At 38.9% G+C, this 19,777-nt stretch overlaps 1 protein-coding gene across 1 annotated transcript in view; it reads right to left on the bottom strand.

Moving 5' to 3' along the window:
- The window catches only part of LOC102542337 (protein argonaute-4), a 33,620-nt gene extending 14,194 nt beyond the window's left edge, over positions 1 to 19,426 (bottom strand). Inside the window, exons 1-13 of the mRNA XM_072974806.1 lie at positions 19,229 to 19,426; positions 13,740 to 13,905; positions 9,275 to 9,395; positions 7,945 to 8,126; positions 7,624 to 7,760; positions 7,388 to 7,522; positions 6,609 to 6,696; positions 4,442 to 4,589; positions 4,064 to 4,183; positions 3,809 to 3,937; positions 3,430 to 3,563; positions 2,226 to 2,410; positions 1,030 to 1,189 (exon numbers count right to left, since the gene is read on the bottom strand). Coding sequence (XP_072830907.1) covers positions 1,030 to 1,189; positions 2,226 to 2,410; positions 3,430 to 3,563; positions 3,809 to 3,937; positions 4,064 to 4,183; positions 4,442 to 4,589; positions 6,609 to 6,696; positions 7,388 to 7,522; positions 7,624 to 7,760; positions 7,945 to 8,126; positions 9,275 to 9,395; positions 13,740 to 13,905; positions 19,229 to 19,247 — 1,724 coding nt within the window. The 5' untranslated portion in view covers positions 19,248 to 19,426. The remainder of the gene's footprint in view (positions 1 to 1,029; positions 1,190 to 2,225; positions 2,411 to 3,429; positions 3,564 to 3,808; positions 3,938 to 4,063; positions 4,184 to 4,441; positions 4,590 to 6,608; positions 6,697 to 7,387; positions 7,523 to 7,623; positions 7,761 to 7,944; positions 8,127 to 9,274; positions 9,396 to 13,739; positions 13,906 to 19,228) is intronic.
- Between the last annotated feature and the right edge of the window lie 351 nt (positions 19,427 to 19,777).

The following is a 19,777-nucleotide window of genomic DNA, read 5'->3' on the forward strand; positions in this document are numbered from 1 at the left end:
TGGAAATTAAAATCATAATGAAATACTCTTACCCTAACCAAAATGGCTAAAACTGAAAAGACTGCTATCACCAAGTGTTGGCAAGAACATGAGTAGCTAGAACTCTCAGTGGAGGTGGTGAATCGGTATGGCCACTTTGGAATACTACAGTGCCCTCTTATTTGCAGGGGATATGATCCAAGATTCCCGGTGGCTGCCTGGAACTGTAGACAGTGCCAAACTCTAAATATACCATAGCTTCTCCTATACTAATGGGTAGCATATACAGTGTGAATATGCCAGACAAAGGGATGATTCACATCCACGGCTGGACAGAGAGAGACAGTTCGAGATTTCATCATGCTACTCAAAACAGCATGCAATTTAAAACTTATGAACTGTTCATTTCTGGAATTTTTCATTTCAAACAGAGGTTGACTGCGGGTAACTGAAACCGTGGGAAGTGAAACTGTGGATTGGGGGGAGGCGGACAATTGTATTTGACAGTATACACCAAAGCTAAATACATACATTTTCTATAACTGAGCAATTCTACTCTTAGATAAATACACAAGAGAAAGAGTACTTAATTCCACCAAAAATGTAGACGACTTGTCTAATGAATGTACAAGAATAACTAAGAATTTGTCATATATGCATATAATGAAATAATACCCAACAAAGAAGAATAAACTTCCACTTAAAACAGCAATGTGAATGAATCTCAGAGGCATAATACTGAGCAAAAGAAGACAGACACAAAATAGTACATACTGTGTGGTTCCATTTATATGAAGTTCAAAAACAGGCAAAACTAATCTATGGAGCTGGAAGTCAGAGTGGTACCTTTGGGGGTTATCTATTGGGAGGGGCCACAAGGGAGCTGAATAGGTGCTGGAAGTGTTCTGTATCTTAACCTGGCAGGTGGTTACATGAGTATATAAGTATATAAAGGTAATCAAGACGCATATTTGAGATTTGTGTACTTTATTGTAAATTACATAAGTTAGATCTTAAGAAAAAAAGGAAAAACAGAGTTCAGGATCCTACCTTTGATGAGGTACGAGCACGTTGTTAATTCCTCCAAGCTTTGCATTTATCTTCAGGCAAAGGTTGGAAAGGGTTTGAGGTGAGGTCTTCACTACATTTTTTACCTGGACACACTGTGTAGCCATACCCAGGAGAGTATCTCCAACACGTTTCACCTCCGCTACAAAAATAAGCTTATTAATTAATTTTAAAATGTTTATATATTCTCCTAAAGTAGAGGGAAACCTCCCACAGATTAACATTTACAGAGTGCCTACTATATACTGTACACTGTACTAGAGGCTTTTCATCTGTGGTCCTTTCATCTGCTAAACCCTAAGGGCAATTTTTTTTTTTTTTTTGAGTTTGGGTAGGTCCTCCCCATTTCCTTTTCTTCCCTCCTGTATGCCTTGAAAGCCAGCCCACTTCCTTTATTCTTCCACTGCCTGCCACCACTCACTCTGTCCCTTGAGGTTCCTCTTCCCACAGGACCCGTCTAGCAAAGGAATCAATCTTCCCAGCTCCTCCCTCTCAGTACACACACCAGCCCTTTGAATTTTAAGGTTTTTTTTCTTCCTTTTTCCCATCTCTAAACACTGAAGATAAACAGAAGGCAACAAAAGAAACAAATATAGAGAGGGTTGAATACATTTTATAAAGTTCAAATGGCTGGTCTATGTAGTTTCCAAATCCTTTACTTAGATGATAGCCAAAAGAACTTTGGTATCATCCTTCTTGAAAGAGATACAAACCAAGGAGCTCCCTTTCTGGACGTGATAGCCTCCCCCATGCTGATATGCCTAAGTGCTTTCCACAAGACAGTCCTAGTCTCTCTGCTTTGGGGATGATGGTAGAATTGCCCTGCATGCCCTGGCCCTCATTTCCACTGCATTTCCTGCCCCCCCCCACTTCCCCCACATAGGTTGGGTGGGCCATTCAGCTAGTCACAGCCAAAAACTGCAGAAGTTAAGAACCCTCCAGAGCTCTCTTTTCTCTCTGCCATGGGGCTAGCAACATTCCAAGTAGCAACTGGGTCTCAGAGTGAAAATTATACAGAGCACAGGACACAGTCTACCCTCAATGGGCACACAGCAAGAGCAAAAGATAAACTTCCATTGCTTTGAGCCACTGAGAGTTCAGGATTATTTGTGACTGCACCATAACCTAGTTAGGTATCCTGACTGCTATATCTCATTCAACATTAAAGGGGTCCATACCATATACTGGTGTCTTCCCAGGCAAGATAACCACTATTAGCTGTAGGCCCACATAGGTCATTTTCAGGTGCTTAAACATAGGCTCCACGCTGTCTGCACCTTGCGCGTACTTGCAAAAACATGGCTGACCCTGGATAGGCATTCCAGCATCCTTAGAAATTTTACGGAGCTGGTCAGTGAAACTCCTGTTAAAATAGAACCAGTGGCACAGTGCTTTCATTTCAGGGTATATTCTTAGCATTTATTTCCCCCTAAGATACTTCTTTCAGTTCTGTAAATTCTTAGCCAAAATTAGAAACAAACAAATAAACAAATAAAAAAAAATCTTTAACTGGTTGCCAAAAATAGACTGGCAGTTGTATCACTGCAATTACAATGCAGAAAGATTTTTTAAAAAACATTCAAGTCAGTAATTCTGGACTGAAAAAAAACAAGGTCAAAATTGCAGATAATGTGTACTGTGGTAAGTCTGGTACAAAAATAATTGGGTAAGCTTGTGTTCAACTGAGAACATGGAAACACATGGTCACAAAATTAGCATATTTAGGATTACATTCAAACTTGTAAAAGATGTGATTCAATAACAATGTCAAAAGAAATCACCACTTTATGAAAAAGCAAAATTCATTGTGAAGTTCTAATTTGGATTTGAGAAGTTACTTCAATCTATGTATAAAGCTTTCAGAATAATTTCTTTTGTGCATTTGCCAATATTTTGTAGGATTCCTTTCTTTCATCCCAGTTCCCTTTTCCTGCCTTGATTTTTTCCACCTTTCTCATTAACTTCCTTTATATAGATAACTGCATCTGTAAGACGTGAACCAATGATCTTAGTCAGTGACCTTGCAGGAAACAAGCTCACTAGTAAATTATAATGATTAAAAATGAACTAGTTTTTCTCTTAGCTGAAAAGATACAATTAATCCCAAAGAAAGCTTCACTAAGAACTCAAGGATTTGCCAACCGGCACTGCTTCAGCCTTGTTAGTCACAAATTTCTGCGCTAAATGTAGGAAGCTGAGTCAGATTCTTAACATAATTCCCATTTGCAATTTACTATAAGAACAAGGTCTTTTTCCTACAGCCAGATGGTGTCACTATAGGAGTCAGGGATTCAGTGCCAGTGCACACAGCACATTCACATAAAGATGGTATTTTCATATCTGGAAGGGATATTACTAAGCTGAAAATATGAAGATACTCACTTTAGTAAATCTTCCCTACATTGTTTCTGAGGCGCAAAACAAGCAACTGCCCAAACTTTAATTTCAATGCCAGCATAAAACTGCTTTCCTCGCATGTCCCAGACACCCTGGTTGGGTGTGGCTACCGTTTTATTCTTTAAAAACAAAAAACAAAAAACAAAAAAGAAACAAAAGAAAAGAGAAAAGACATTACAATCTAAGGCCATTTTAAAGTTGATGAGGGGATAGACAAAACTCTACTTGGTATTAGTCAAAAGACAAAAAGCAATAATGAGTAAAACTATGGGTAAATTCACTGCGGTGTTGTGGAAAAACCCTGGATTCATCTCTTTTTGACTGGTTGTTGGAAGAAGCTTGCTGAATAAAATAAAAGGCTTACCCGGCCTCCATACTGCAGCATTGGTGCTGGAAGTACCCTGCCTGTGAGCTCTGTCATTTCATTGTGGACAACAATACCAAATTCTTTAAGGTATGGATCAGGTCCACCCACCATGCTGTTACTCTTCACCTAAAGAACAGGAAAGCCTGCATATATAAAAACCCAAAGAGTAACTGTGTCCCATCAGGAGTTTTCTATTGGTTTTTTTTTTTTCATCTGAAAGCTAGCTTATCTTAAAGACCATGCCTTACTGACCAGTCTACTGATTTCTTCCTGTCTGTCAGGAGCAGATCTTGCTGTGGCTTTGATCATCGTAGAAGTCTGATTGTCTGTGAGCTTCTTTATACATCGCTGTCCTGCCACTATATTACAGACCTACCAAGAGGCAAAGCGGAATCAGTTTGTGTAATGGGCTTCTGTATCTTAAGCCTTTGCTGAACAGTATCTTACATCTTCCATTTCCGAAAAAAAAAAAAAAAAGAAAGAAAATTCTGTTATATACTGAAGCTATCTGTACAATATATTTTAAAATTAATACTAAATTCTAAAATTAGTTTAGAACATGACTCTTTTTTTCTCTTAAACTCATTCAAGAGATTATAGATTGGCAAAAGAAAATTTTGTTTAGCTTACCTCAAGTGGCAAGTATGTATGCTTTTGTTCTTGTCCCACTTGGAGACAGGGAAGATGGGGATATTTCAGCTGCAGACTATACTTTTGCTTAAAATATTGAGCTACTGTACATTCCATAGCTTGGCCATTTTCTAGCTGTAAGGGAAAACTATAGGAGAGAATGTCTTTTTTAGAAATTTCTTCACTTTTTTTTTTGAAACAAACAAACAAAAGCCTACTAACATTTTCTACCTTGACTAATCACTTGAAAAACAAAAGTCAATCTTTATCTGGCCATTTTCACTAGTATTTAATCAGGACAGCAACTCTGTTGGAATTTTCCATGTTTCTAGAAGCTAGGAGGAAAATAATTTTTAATTAATACGGAAAAGGGGGGAAGGGTACAGTTCAGTGGTAGAGTGTGTGTTTAGCATGCATGAGGTCCTGAGTTCAATCCCCAGTACCACCATTAATAAATAAACAAACAAACAAACCAAATTACTACTCCTAAAAAAAAAAAAGAAAATGGAAAAAGAATTTAAAACAAGAAGCAGCTGCAGAACCAGAAAATACAGAGACTCATTAGAGGTCAGTTAACACCTACAGATACAAATAAAATCTCTTGCTGGCTTCTTAAGAGATGATTAGATTCAAGTAAAATCTCTTGCTGGCTTCTTAGAGATGATTAGATTCAAATAAGGTCCTGGATCATCCACATGTTTCATTTGCTTAAGAGAACTTTTGGTATATCATAGTTACTGGGGCCACACAGTCAGATCCCCAAACCAGGACAAATATATGTGGATTTGGAGGCCACAAGACCAAATACACGAACTCGAGACTGTGTGAAGATATTTGGTATAAACTGGGGAGCATGATTTAAGAAACTCTCCTTCTTTGGCTCTTCCAGTTGACAAATTATCTCAAACACTTGGCATAATAATAACTTTAACTTTGCTTTTTTACCTGTTAATGCCCCCCACAAAGTAACAATGCATTGAGGATTATCTATGAGACATTTAAATTGATGTGCTTTTAATTTTCATGCAAAGATTACATAGTTCCATAAGTATAATTATTCTTACAGGGTTATGTGAAGTAAGTAAATAATGAAAAAGATACAGTTTTTTTTTTAATGGTTACTCTATGCCAGGAGCTTTATATATATATATATAAACATTTTTTATTGAGTTATAGTCATTTAAAATGACTATGACACAGTTCTTTTTGAAACAAATGGCCCAATTCTCAATAGTGACCTCATAAGGCCTTGGTAACATTTTTTTTCCCTAGAGAATAAAGTCAATGATATAACACGAAGAATACATGAAATGTCACTTTACAACTCAAGAAATTCAAATGATGTGTACATGAGTTTGTACTGAATAATTTATTCAAATCAGACTAATTAATATACTGTATCTATTCAGAGGTCACCTCAAAATTTCAACTATCTAGAACAAAGCCCTCCAGGTGATTTTGATGTACACTTGTTTGAAAAAGTCTTCTGAGTAAGTAAAATAGTATAAAATTTATATAGTCAAGTTTATGCTTTTTACTTAGAAGAGCCAATATTTATGTTTCTGTCAGACATGAGTTTAATGATAATGATTACAAGAATAAAACTTACAGATACGGTCATTTAAAAAGCATTTGCATATGTATTTTCTCATTAGGCATAGTTCACAGTAAATGAGAAGTTGAGTGATTAGAAAAATGAGACTGGAGGAGTGAAAATGAGTGTGCTGCTGGAGGCATGCCATACACACGGACAGCTGGGAAGACGTGACAGCTAGCTACAAAAGGAGGAAGAAAAGTCCACATAAAACATAAAGCAATACATATCTTCCCATGACAGCCTTTATGACTTAATAGATCCTTCCGGCCATGCCCTGAGAATTACAAAACTATAATAAACGATGTTATAACAATGACTCTGGATGATTATATAAAAGTTAATCTATGTTTCAGCTTACTCTAAGAGGTGAAATGAATTAAAGGCAGGAAATACGTTTTATAAAGAGCTCTAACAAAAATATTTAAAATTTTTTTAAGCTTGAGTGCTTAAAAGTGAAGATTTCAGTGATTTTTAAAATTACAATATGGGATCCTAATTTCTCAAATGATTATGCTAGCTTCCTCTGTTACCAAAAACATAATGGCATTATTTTAGATGCGGTTAACATACGTTTGATGACTGGCTGGCCGTCTAGTCACATTACAAACTCGATATTTTCGTTTCATCTGTCCACAGTGGGTTACTTCAACTTTAAGACCTGAAGTTAAAAAAAAAAAAAGATCAAAACAGTATTAATTAAAATCACAGAGACAGAAAAAAATGATTTGAATGTTGTCTTCGGAAAGGTTTGACATTGCACAGGACAAAAGTTGCAAGGATATGGGAACTATTTCATCATGTATAGGCAAAAAAGCTTCTGCCAAGCAGAAAAAAATTAGAACCCAGATGACTTAAGATTTGCAACCTACTTTAATGTATTGCGTCATTCAATAAATATCTATTAAGCATCAGCTGTGCTTTGTGCTTATTCTTGGGTCTGGAGACAGCCCTAATGAAGTTTACAGTCTAATGAGAGAAGACAGCTAAAAACAAGTAAGGGAAAAAAGAATTTCTCAGAGGAGAATAAATGAACTTGTCTTATTTCATTAAAATGGAAGTTTTCAAGTAAGTAAGAATAATACTTACTAAGTACCTGATACGTGTCAAATAGTGTGCTAGAAGCTTTATACATCTAGTTGCATTTAATTCTCACAGCAATCTTACAAGATACTTATCTTTAACTTAGAGATGAATAAACTATGGCTTACAGCGACTAAGTAACTTGCCCGAGGTTGCAATGATAGAACTGACTGGGATGGAATGGAAGCCCAGGTGTGTCTGACTCCAAGACCATGCTCCTTGCACCATGCTGAGCTGCCTCAGAAGACTACAGTAATGCAAATACCTACCTCTGATTTCTTTGGTAAACTTGACACGCTGGGAGTCTGTTAGAGGTTTGGTCTGTTCATTGATGTTCTGAATGTCTAAAACCTCACACATGAACTCAATGATAGGCTGAGCCCGATAGAAAGCAGTTGCAGATACTAACAAACAAAGAAGAAGGATACTTAGCTTCCAGGAAAGGGAAAGGATCAAAAAAAAAAAAAAGTAAAAAGAATAAAGGGTAAAAAGAATCCCATTCTACCGTCAATATTGAGCATCATATTCCACATGGCAGGTCTCACAGACTGATGAAAGCCAAACCAAACCTCCCTGCCCCCTCCCAGAGGGTGGTAGTAACCCTCTGGAGGTGAGAAAAAGGAGCGCCCCACCGGAGTGTACCTGAAAGAACAAGAGTTTGCATGTTTCACAATAAAAACTTGAAAGGTCTTTCATTTCATTCTCAGTTCTGTAAACTGAAACCAAGTTTGAACTATGACTTATGAAGAAAACTTTCAATGGCTTCCTGCAACCTACCAAAAAGAGTCTGACATTTATAGCAAAGAATTCAAACTAAGGTACTAACCTCATGGAGGGAAGGTGTCTTGTGATAACATCAAGTGCTTGTACTGAGTCATCTGGGACTTCATTCAAGTGCCCGGCCAAAGCTTCTAAAAGTAACTGAAGGCTCACAACTGACACCCACTGAACAGACACTTTAAAGGTTTGGTCTTTACCCTCACCTGGAAGGGTCACTTCCATATCAACCTAAGGGAAAGTACATATACATACCTATTTACAAAGGCTGTTCAATATAGTATATGCATAAGGATATTTATTTTAACACTTTCTGTAATTGCAAAACATTGGAAACAACCTGTGTTCCATCAGTAGGGGAATAATTTAATATTGAATATTATGTAACAGTTAAAAACAAAGTATATGCTACAACATGGATGAACTTTGAAAACATTATGCTAAGTGAAATAGCCAGGCACAAAATGACAAATATTATATGATTCCAGTTATATAAGATACCTAGAATAATTAAATTCATAGAGACAGAAAGTAGAATAGTGGTTACCAGGGACTGGGGGAGGAGGAAATGGGGAGTTATTTAATGGGTACAGAGTTTCAGTTTGGGATGATGAAAAGCTCTAGAGATGGATAGTGGTCACGGTTGCATAACAACATGAATATGCTTAATGCCACTGAATTGTACACTTTAAAATGGTTAAAATAGTAAATTTTATGTTATAAATACTTGACCATAATAAAAATGTAAGTTAAAAAATAAGGTAGATTAAAATGTATACAAATGGAAAAATCTCCCAGGCATATTATTAAATGAGAAAATAAATCATAGAACAATATGCAAACAAATAAGAATACATATAAACATATGCATAAATAGCTAATGTACATAAAAATATCTGAAAGGATACATACCAAACTATTATAGTAGTTTCCTCTGAAAAGAAAAATGGGATTGAGGGTGCAGGCAGGTGGGGAGGCAGGAAACCATAGCATTCCTAGATTGCCTGAATAAGTTTTATAATGAGTATATATTTATGCATTGCTTTTCTAATTTTAAAAATAGATGTCTTAAAAAGTTATTGTGGTATTATAAATATTTTCATAAAAGGGTGTTATATAATCTACCAGTAATAAAAACTCCATTGTTCAGATTTAGGTAGCACTTTAACATCACGAGAAATTTGGAATATATGGAAAGATGACATAATCAATCATTAACTAAGGGACAAGAGAATACAGACAGAATAACAAATCTATCATCACCAAGAGAAACAACTTTTAAGAATTGAACTGTTATTAGCAAGGGAAACATTTTTGTCCTATGTAATTACTACTAAGTGACCTAAGTCTAATAAATGTTTCTTGCTGTTAACACTTACCCTATCCCGTCCAATTGGCAGTGGATGTGCTGTGTACATGTTTCTTTTGCCATCATAGCCAGGCTGCCGGTCACCAAATATTTGCATCTTGAAGTGCCGCACCATTGTATCCACTACCTCCCTTAACGGTAATGGAGACAGTAGAGGTTAGTGCTAAGAAATGGCAAACAGTAAGGAAACTCTCACCATAACTTAATCATCTACATTCAGTTCAAAACTCTTTGGAAAAAGTAAGAGTTAAAGTTACAACTGACTCAAGTAATTAAAAAAAAAAGTTAACTAAAGAAAGGTAGGCAAGTGAACAAAAGCAACTACAAGATAACAGAAAGAGAGGAATAAAAGGAAAATGAGAATAAAATTTATAGCATCCTCCCAATTCCTGCTTTCCAAAATCCTCTCCTATCATAAACATAGCCTTGTAAGAATAACCTATCTTAGGTATCCAAGTTTGGCATGCTTATAATTGAAGGATAAGTTTGTCATCAAATAAGCATTCTTATTCAAGTATACTGGCTTTGGAAAAGAAAGTGGGCAGAAATTCAGAAATCTGAGGATCAATAAATTTAATATGCATCGGAATGCATGCAAAGGAATAAGTCAACCCTTTTGACTAATGTTAGTAATTTATTATTCTGCATACTGTCTTGTTTTATTCTAAACTGCTCCCAAGTAGTATAAAGAGAACGTGATAAAATATCCTCAGTTCATAAAGATTACCAATGTAATTTCTTTCTTTTTAGAATGAAAGCCTTGCTCTCAATCAAGCACAAAGAGCTTTATTTAAGTGTTTTTGCATACATGCCAGATCACACTGTATGCAGGACCTGAAATAAACGCAGTTGTGGGGAAACAAGAGTCTACAGTTTAAGATGGACAGGTCTGAGTCTGTGAGATTTTGGAATGCCAGAGTCAGTGAAAAGTCAGGTGCTATGTCTTAGCAACACTAGTGAGCCCCATGTGTGGGGACTGTATCTTAAAAGCCAAAATATATCACAACTAGCTAAAGGCATAAATATTATTACAAATGAAATCTTTGGGTAAGCCACATGTTTTCAAACCACACCAGGCAACTAAAAATAAAAACTGATAGATAAATGTAGTCTTACACATTCTAATTATAAAAAGCTGACTTAAGAACAATACATTTTCAGTGGAAGGGTAATTTCTCATCCTACATTCTTAAAATATAACCATAAAGAGTTTTACAGTAAAAGCATATTTTCACCTCTGTTTTCATTTAACCTGCACAACAACCTTGTGAGACAAGTAGGGCAATGATTATTATCTTCATATTAAAAAGAAAAAATAAAAATTCAGAATGGGTAAGAGGCCTACCCCTGGTCACACAATGATTAAATGGCAGAGCTGTATGACCTTGGACAAGTTACTTAATCTTCCACATCTGTTTCTTCATTTGTAGAATTATGGTAATCATAATATCTTCCACCAAAGTTCTTACATTAAGCGAATAAATACACATTGAGTATGTAGAACAGTGCTTGTTACATAAGCCTGCTCCTTGCGGGACATTTGGTCCTGTCCAAAACACCCACAAGATATTTGGTCCATAAGGTATTTAGTCCATGCCAAAAGGTCCTTAATATTCAGTCTTTCCTAGTCCTGTCCAAACTGTCCATGGAGACATTTGGTCCACACCAAAGGGTCCTTGATATTCAGTTCTGTCCAAAGCCATTTGGCATGGGTCAAATATACTCATGGATGTTTTGAATAGGACCAAATTTCAGGGACCTTTTGATGTGGAACAAATGTTTTATAGATGTTTTGGACAAGACAATATGTCTGCTAACCAGCCTATTTCCTCTGGTATGCTCAAGGATATCACTCCAGGAATCTTCCTCTCTCCTGAATCATCAATTTTTTTCCACTCTACTGAATGATTCCCTTTAGCATACAAATATGCTATAATTTCTCTCATCTTGAAAAAAAAAAAAAACTTCCTTGATCCCACATCCTCCTAATCTGGACATTCCAGTTCTCGGCTCTCCATTGCATCAAAATCCCTTGAAGGAGTTGTCTCTAATTGTTCTTCTCCTTTCCCTCTTCAATCTTCTCAAATGAGGTTTTTCCTCCATCAAAACTGCTCTTGTCTAGGTCCCTGGTGAGCTTCACATTGTGAAATTCAACACTCCTCAAACATTAGATGATCAATTCTTTCACTTAAAACATCTTCTCTTGTAAAATGATTATAAATCAATAAAAAAAAAAAGGATAAGAAAAAAAGAAGAAAAAAAAAAACCATCTTCTCTTGCCTTCTCACTCTGTCCTGGTTTTCTCCCATCCAAGTGGCCTCTCCATGCCAGTCTCCTCACTGATTTTTGCTCATCTCCCTAATTTTTAAATATTAGGTTACGTTGGGACTCAGTCTTGGAGTCTTATTTTCTCTAACCACATTCACTTTCTACAAGTTCTCAACCAACCTTGTGGCTATATCACCAATATGCTGATGACTCTCAAACATTTGTCTCCAGCCTGGACCTCTCCCCTGAATCCAACCTCACGTTTTTATGAGGTGCTTTGTCACACAATAAGCCTGTTCCTCGCAGGACATTTGGTTCTGTCCAAAACATCCAACTTCCTGCTTAACATCTTGAAGGGGATGTCTTACAGACATCTCAATCCTAACATGTCCAAAACACAGATCTCCTAATCTGTCACCCCTATTGCTTTCTCCCATAGTTGTCCCCACCCTGATAAACGGCAACTCCATTTTTCCATTTGCTCAGGACAAAACCTCTGGAATCAACCATGACTCATTACTTTCTCACACACCTCATGTTCAATCCGTGAACAAATCTTGTTGACACTACCTTTAAACTATTTGTAGTATCTGACCACTTCTTTTCACTACCACTTGTACCACCCAAGTTCAAGCCACCATTACTTTTCACCTGAATCACTACAAGTGCCTCTGAATTGATTTCCTTGCTTTTCACCCTTACCTGCTACGGCTCATTTTTAACACAGCAGCCAGAATGATACATTAAAAATCTAAGTTAGTCACATCAAATGTCAAAACCCATTTAATCAGAGTAAACACTAAAGTCCCATGACTACCTACAAGACTCTGCATGTGAGGGCCCTTTAGAATTTCTCTAACCTCAACCCGCATCACTCTCCCCCTCACTCATTCCAGCAATACAGGCCTTATCTGATGTACCTTGAATATACAGTGCAAGCTGCTGCCTCTGTCCAGGATTCTCTTCATGCAGATACCCCTCACCTCCTGTAGGTTTCTCCCCAAATATCACTTTTCAGTGAGACCTTCCCTAACTACTCTTTTAAAACATTATCTGTATATACATATATATACACATGTACATATATATGTATATATGCATACACATCTTACATAATACGTGCAATATATATGCATATGCATATCATATACATACACACTATATATACAATTACAACATATATAATCAGTGGCTAACTCCCACCTCATATTCTATCCCAGTTTTACTTTTCTTCACAGCACTTATCACCAACTATCAAATAATATGTTTTGTTTGCTTATTCATGTATTTTTGGTCTTTTCCCTCATTAAAGTTCCTCAAGGGCAGGAATGTTTGTCTGTTTTGTTCATGTTGTATTCCCGGAACACAGAACAATACCTGACACACAGTGAGCACCCGACAGAACATATGTTGAATGGATCAATGTTAGTCACTACCACCACTTCTATTACTATCACTCTCAGTTATACAACAGCCAAAAAGGGTTTGCATGAGATTGAACTATGCCAGAAAGCCAAACTAATAATCTATAATGAGAAAAAAAAAATCAAGCAGCAAAAAATATTTCACTTAACAGCAAGAGTATCCTTGGAAAGACAAGAACTGTAATATTAAAGACTGCCTGAAATCCCAGTGTGGAAACAGAGCAAAGGAATGTGGGTGATCTCAGAACACTGTAAGACTATCTGCTACAGGGATATGTCTTCATACTTGGTAAGTTCCTGGCATACAGACCACAAGGCTTAAATCATCTCATCTAGACCCCTCTTGGATAATGCTAGAATTAAACAGAGCTTCTCTCTGAGCTTACTTTGTTCAAAATGCCAAAACAATTCTTCTGTCTTTACATTGATATTTTTCTCATATCCAACACAATAATAAAATTGTAATTTCCAGATGTCTATTTTCCAATGACATCAATGTCTTCATCTATTTTTATACATTTCTGCTGCCTTTAGACAATGAAAGAAAGACCTTTCATCTTCATTCATTAAGTATGTACTGATTGAACAATGATGTCTCCAGCACTCTGCTAGAATCTGTGGAGGATACCCAAGCATAAGACAGCAAAACTGCTATCAGGAAACTTACCATCTTAAGAAAAACAAAGTCTACATATTATATGAATTTAGGGAAGAATAAGATTCATAATAAATAAAGTATACGTATTTAAATACACATAGAAGTCTACTCTTTCTAAGCCTTACCTGTTGACTCTACGAGGCCGTTTTTCTGGTTTAATGTCGACATCATAATGATACACATCTATTTTAGGAATCTGAACCTGAAAATGATTGGCTAACAGTCGAATTGGTTTTCCAACAGTTCCAAGGCCAGGACGACGAGGTGGCTGAAACAGGCTGGCTGGAGGCCCTGAAGAGATTGAAAGACATTTGATGTGCTCTTTGGTTGTGAAGGATAACATTCCCTTCAGATCATGATGATGATGGGCTGGTAACAGCTACAATCACTGAGATCTTATTATTCACTGAACATAATCTGATATAAAGAGTTTGGAATGTCTTTTGACCTAAGGTTCTCTAGATTTCTAAATATTTTGCCATGTTGCTATTGTTTTGAATATGGAGGACATCAACATTAGATATAGTATGATGAGGTATACTGTATCTCAGAGGCAGTCTACTGTACAAAATCTTTTATCAGCATCAGTAGATCCATAGCTAGGCTTATAAAATTATGTGCATTTTAATAGTACCATCTTAGTACCATTTCTAAACTCTGGGGGCCATCACCTGTTAAGGCTGGAGATGATCCATTAATCCTCCACAAATTAATCTACTTTATTATAGTTTGCACAGACTGTAGGAGATTAAACAGCAGCTATATTTATCAATTTAATTGCTAATTTAAGTAGTGAAACAACACCAATAATGCTAGACTTTCTTGTCTATAACCTGATATTTTAAAAATTTGGACAATCTGATATTTCTTGATCATAAAGTCCAGTTTATTTCTTCAACAGACATTTACTCATTTATTACATGTCTAACCTGTACTGTGGACTCAGGAAAAAGAGCCCCCTCTGCCTTCAAGGAACTTACAGTGGAGACCAGTGGTTCTCAACCTGGGGGAGTTTTTGCTCCCCAGTAAACATTTGCAAGCTTCTGGAGACCTTTTTGTTTGTGACAACTTGCAGGGGGAGGTGATACTGACATGTAATGGGTAGGGGCCAGGGATACAGCTAAACATCCAACAATGCACAGGACAGCCACCCCCAACAAAGAGGCATTCAGCCCAAAGTATCAAACAGCACTGAGGCTGAGAAACCTTGGTCTAGACAGAGCAGTCATTCCAAATCATTCCACTGATGGCTCACAAGATATTCTGTAAAAAGAAAGGATCCCATAAGCTAAAGAAACTGCCTATTCTCTCCTCTTCTTAAAATTCCAATATATATTATCATATTAAATTCTCTAATAAGTCATGTAATAAATAACCTGTTTAACTCATCATTTACCCAACTTATTTTTCTCCAGAACACAGACACACGTGCATGCACACACACACACACGCACACACACTAACTCTCTCTGTTTGTAAAATCAACATCTATCAATTTTCAGTAGATAAGGATTTAGGGAAACACAGTCTGGTAAACATCTGTCTACAGAAAATCTTACTCCTTTTTGATGATAATGTCAAATGGACACTGGCCTAAAAAATAAACATCTTTTCTGCTATGAATAGGTGTGGAGTAAAGTGAGCTGTGATTGCAAAGGAAAGTTACAACACATTCTCTTGTTGCAATTGTATTTCACCAAGAACAAAGATAATTCACTAAGGAGAGAAAACTTCAAAGCAAGAAGCTGTTCTGGTCCAACATCACAGGAAAATCAAAGCAAATACTTCAATGAAATTTGTGTTGACAGATCACCACATACTAATTCTTAAAGTACTGAAAATCTTTTCACGTATTAAATTCATTGTTCATTCTTCCCTTAAATTATACTCATCCTCCAAAACTCACGTCAAGTGTGACCTCCTCAGAAAGACTTCCCACAGTCTCCCAAACTGGACAATGAATCCTCTGTGTTTCCAAGACCCTCTGTATAAGGGAGCACTTGCACAAGTACGTAGAAACAACTTGTTAAACTATTATCTCCTCGACTAGACTGTAAACTCTTAGAAGAAATTGACTTCTAGTTCATTGTTGCCTTCTCAATACCTAATTCAATGGCGAGCACATTGTAGGAATTCAACAAATGTTGAACTGAACAGCACCAACAATCTGAGTAGCAGTTTCAGACAGAAACCAAACAGAAGCCTAGTCATTTCTAAAACAAAAGAATTGACAATTATTTTTCATTAAAGCAAAAGGACACAATTCATAATAAAAATATTATTATAGCTTGGGGTTGAGTTCCTCTTCTGGTGGACAAGATCTACTCTGGTGTGATAAGGTGTTTATAAACAAAGTAAAAGGTAAGTAATAAATAGTATCGGAGGTGGACAGGCATGCTGAACTAACCCAATTAAATCATATAGATAAGTCAGTCCTGCATATTCCAAGATACACTTAAGTAATCATTGAATCACAAATCCAACTTTATGGTATACATTTAGAAACAGAAATCTGGATCAAGTGACTTGCCCAAGGATACACAACTTTGATTTTAAATCATGACTAGAATCTAGGTCTCCTAATTTCCAGTCCAGTGCTTTTTTCCCCCCAATATTCTTCACAATCCTATGGCATCTATACCTCTCTGAAGTATTTTATGTCAAAGAGACAGAGGCAGAGAAAATGAAAGAAAAGAGATTAAGAAGCAGAGAAAAGTAAATAGTGTGTTTCTTTTCCCTGGCAAGAGAGAAAAGTTAGAAGGTGAGTGATCATTTCTTTTCATAAGTTTAGAAGATTTATTTAGAAAACTACATTCTAAAAACTATATTCTATATTCTTTTCCAAAAGCTGGTTTATTTGAATTATCAAAAATATTTATGAAGAAACAAGCACAGTGACTAAGGCTCTGGAAGCAAACCACCTGGGTTTCAATCCTGGTTTTACCACTCCCTAACTGCATGACCTAGGGCCAGTTTCTTAGCCTCTCTGTGCCTCAGTGGCCTCATCTAAAATGGAGATGTGGTAAAAACAGCAACTATCTCCTAAGGCTACTGTGAGGATCCCATGAGATGGTGTATACAAAAGGCTTAGCACAGTGCCTCAGAATAGTAAGCACATGGTCACTGTTAGCTATTATGACTGCACTTGCATAAATGTTATAGCCAGTGCTCAAAGGTCTTTATATTGGGAGCATCTCCAAAATTTGGTGACCAAGTCAGAGAACTACATCTTTCAAAAAGGTAACAAATATAACCCAACATAAACCAGATGAAGCCAGCTAAAAAGAAGAGGAGGGCATTAGACTAGGAGTCAGAGGACTGAGACTCATCCTCATTTCATCACTCAGCCTTGAGACCTTGGTAAAGTCACTGAAGCTCTCTGAACCTCTTTTCTCATCTGTAAGATGGGGATAATACCTGCCTTGCCTATCTCACAGAGGATCAAATGAGCTAACAGCTGTGAAGGCACTTTCCAAACGGTAAAGCAGTATAAAAATAAAAGTTATCATTAATGCAAGCAAAATAAATGGTAATCTAATTAAATCTATTTCCAAGTTATTGTTGTCAGAAATTGAAATTGGACGAGGGAGAGCAGAGCAAGACTAAGCATGCTTCAGTGATTGTTCCAGAGAGGGAGGGCACTGGCACTGCATCCATGAGCTTTAACAAAGAAGCAGGAAAGCTTCTCTGGATTCTTAAACAGCCTGGATGAAATAACCCACAAGATTACCAACTCCCTTTGCTCTGATTCCATGCTCAGCAAGCAGCTTCTTGTTATTAATTGGGTTTCCAAGGTACTGTGACACCAAAAAAGGAGTTTGCTAGACAGCAGACAAGAAAATATTACAGTCAACAAAAAATATCTATGTGACATTTTGGTTTACTCACTAGTGTCTTATAAATGAGAATTAATTTTCCACAATCCTAGGTGAACTGATAAGCCCTCAAACCTGCAAAAGCTAAAATCAAACCAAAAATAAAAAGAGTCTCCGGGATGTTCCTAACACCACCAGATTGATCTTTTCCATGAAATTTAGTTTGTATACACACTTACATAGTCCTTTCATTATCAGCTCATAAAAGCAACAGTTGATTCAATTATGAGTTATTAACAGGGGAGAGAGGGAAGAAATATTTGTTGAGTATCTATAACACATTATTCTCTACAAGTTTTCTCACATAGATTATCTCATTTCATTCTCACAACAAACTTGCAGCACATAATTATTATTACCCTCATTTTATAAATGAGGGAATGAAAGTCTAAAGGAACAAGCAATTTGCCCACGGTTGTACAACTATTAAATTACTAGACTGGATTTGAACAGAAGTCTGTTACATTCCTAAAAACCTGATCATGCCTTTAGCCTGGGGACATAGCTGCAGTAACCCAGTGTAACACTCACACTGAGGTTTATCAAATAATATTAATGGGGCAAAACCAATTTATTTTTTAAAGGCATATGAAATTTGATTATGAAGGCCTTTAAGAAATACTCCAAGAGGCAAATTAAGGTGTGGTTTAATCATTCAGCTATGTAAACAAGTGTTAAGTAAATCTGCAAAGTTTTTCCAAACTCAAATGGTAGTCTGAATTTTCTATGCGTTAAAAAAATGAAATGCTCTACAACTAAGTCCACTGTAGATAAGGTTTAATAAGTTAATTCTATCACAGCCCCTAAACCCTACCCTGCTTAGCCAAGACATCAGAAACTTGTTGGAGTTCCAGGTAGAAGCACCAGCCTCCAATCTTCAGGGCATCTATTACAACCTGGAATGGTTCCTTCGATTTGGGCAGTCAGGGAGATAACCAGAGGCCACTCATAACGATGGGGACTTACAGTTTCTAAAGCACTTTCTCCTTCATTTGATCCTCACAACTACCCATAACCCAATTAGAAGACACTCGGGGCATTAAAGCCTGTGCTGGAGCGCGCTGGCTGGTAACTCGCCTGTCACTAAGGCGAGTTACCAGACTACTCTGGGTCTGTCGCACAGACTGACAAAAAACAGAGGCATAGGGCCATATTCTCCAAGACTTCAGGGCCTTTGAGAAAGGGTGGGCGCTTTGCCCCTTGGCCTTCGGGGGGAAATGAGAAGTGTTTAGGGGAAGTTCTCCTGCTTCCTCATCTGAGGGCTCCGGCCCGTCAGTGCAAAGAAAAATAGGGGTGTGGCCCCGAGCCAAGAATGCCCCTGGTAGTAGGGGAGGAGGGTGTCCTTCCCGGACTGGTCCGGGCCAGGCCTCCGCCAGCACCTAGCACAGATCGTCCCCACTGAGGCCCACACTGGAGGCCAGACCACCTCCCTGAGGTTGGATCAGGTCTCCCCCCTACCTGGGAAGGCGGGTCACCTTCCTGGACCTCCTTCCCTTAGACCTCGAGAACTGGCGAGTCTCTCCAGACTGGGGTGCGGTCCCCGCCCCCCAGAGGCCCGGGTCAGCTCCCTCTGCCTTGTGCTATGTGGGGCACGGGTCCCCTTCCCCAGGCCTGACGGCCCGAAACCAGGGACGCATGAGCCGACAGGGGCCACCAGGAGCGACCGGCCCGCTGAACCACCCCCCGCCCTGCCCAGTCCCGGGGCCCGGTCCGGGGCCCAGCCCGAGCGCGCTCCTCACCGGGTCCCAGCGCCTCCATGGCGGCGGCGGGGGCCGCCTCGCCCCGGTCCCCGGCGCCTCCTGCTCCGGGCCCCGCCGCCGCCGCCGCCGCCGCGTAACGCTTGATCTCCGGAATATTGGCGCTGGAGGGGCGCCGCGGAGACGCGGGCGCTGGGCAGGGGGCGGCGGCGGCGCCCGGCCCGGGGACAGGGACCCGGCTCCCGCAGCTCTTCCGGCCTCAGCGACAACAAAAACAATCCCCGCCGCCGCCGCTGCCAGCTGGAGCGGGAGCGGGAGCCAGCGCGCGCGCCCGCCGGGCGGGGAGGGGGCGCGGGGCGCAGGGCGCACGCGGCCCGGGGTCCCGGCTCGCCGAGAGGGCGGGAGCGGCCCGGGGCTCCGGGTCCACCCAGCCCGGCGGGGGGCGGGGGCGGGGTGTGGCGGGGGCGGGCGCGCGCCCGGAGGGGCCAGCGCCCCGAGGACGTGTCGGGTGCGCGCGCGCCCGCCTACACTGCCCTTAGCCCTGGGCGGCTTTCCCAAGCAAAGTGCTGTGGGGGGCTAAATGTGGTCCTC

Source organism: Vicugna pacos, chromosome 13, assembly GCF_048564905.1.
Source record: "Vicugna pacos chromosome 13, VicPac4, whole genome shotgun sequence".
In the NCBI taxonomy this organism is placed as follows: Eukaryota; Metazoa; Chordata; class Mammalia; order Artiodactyla; family Camelidae; genus Vicugna; species Vicugna pacos.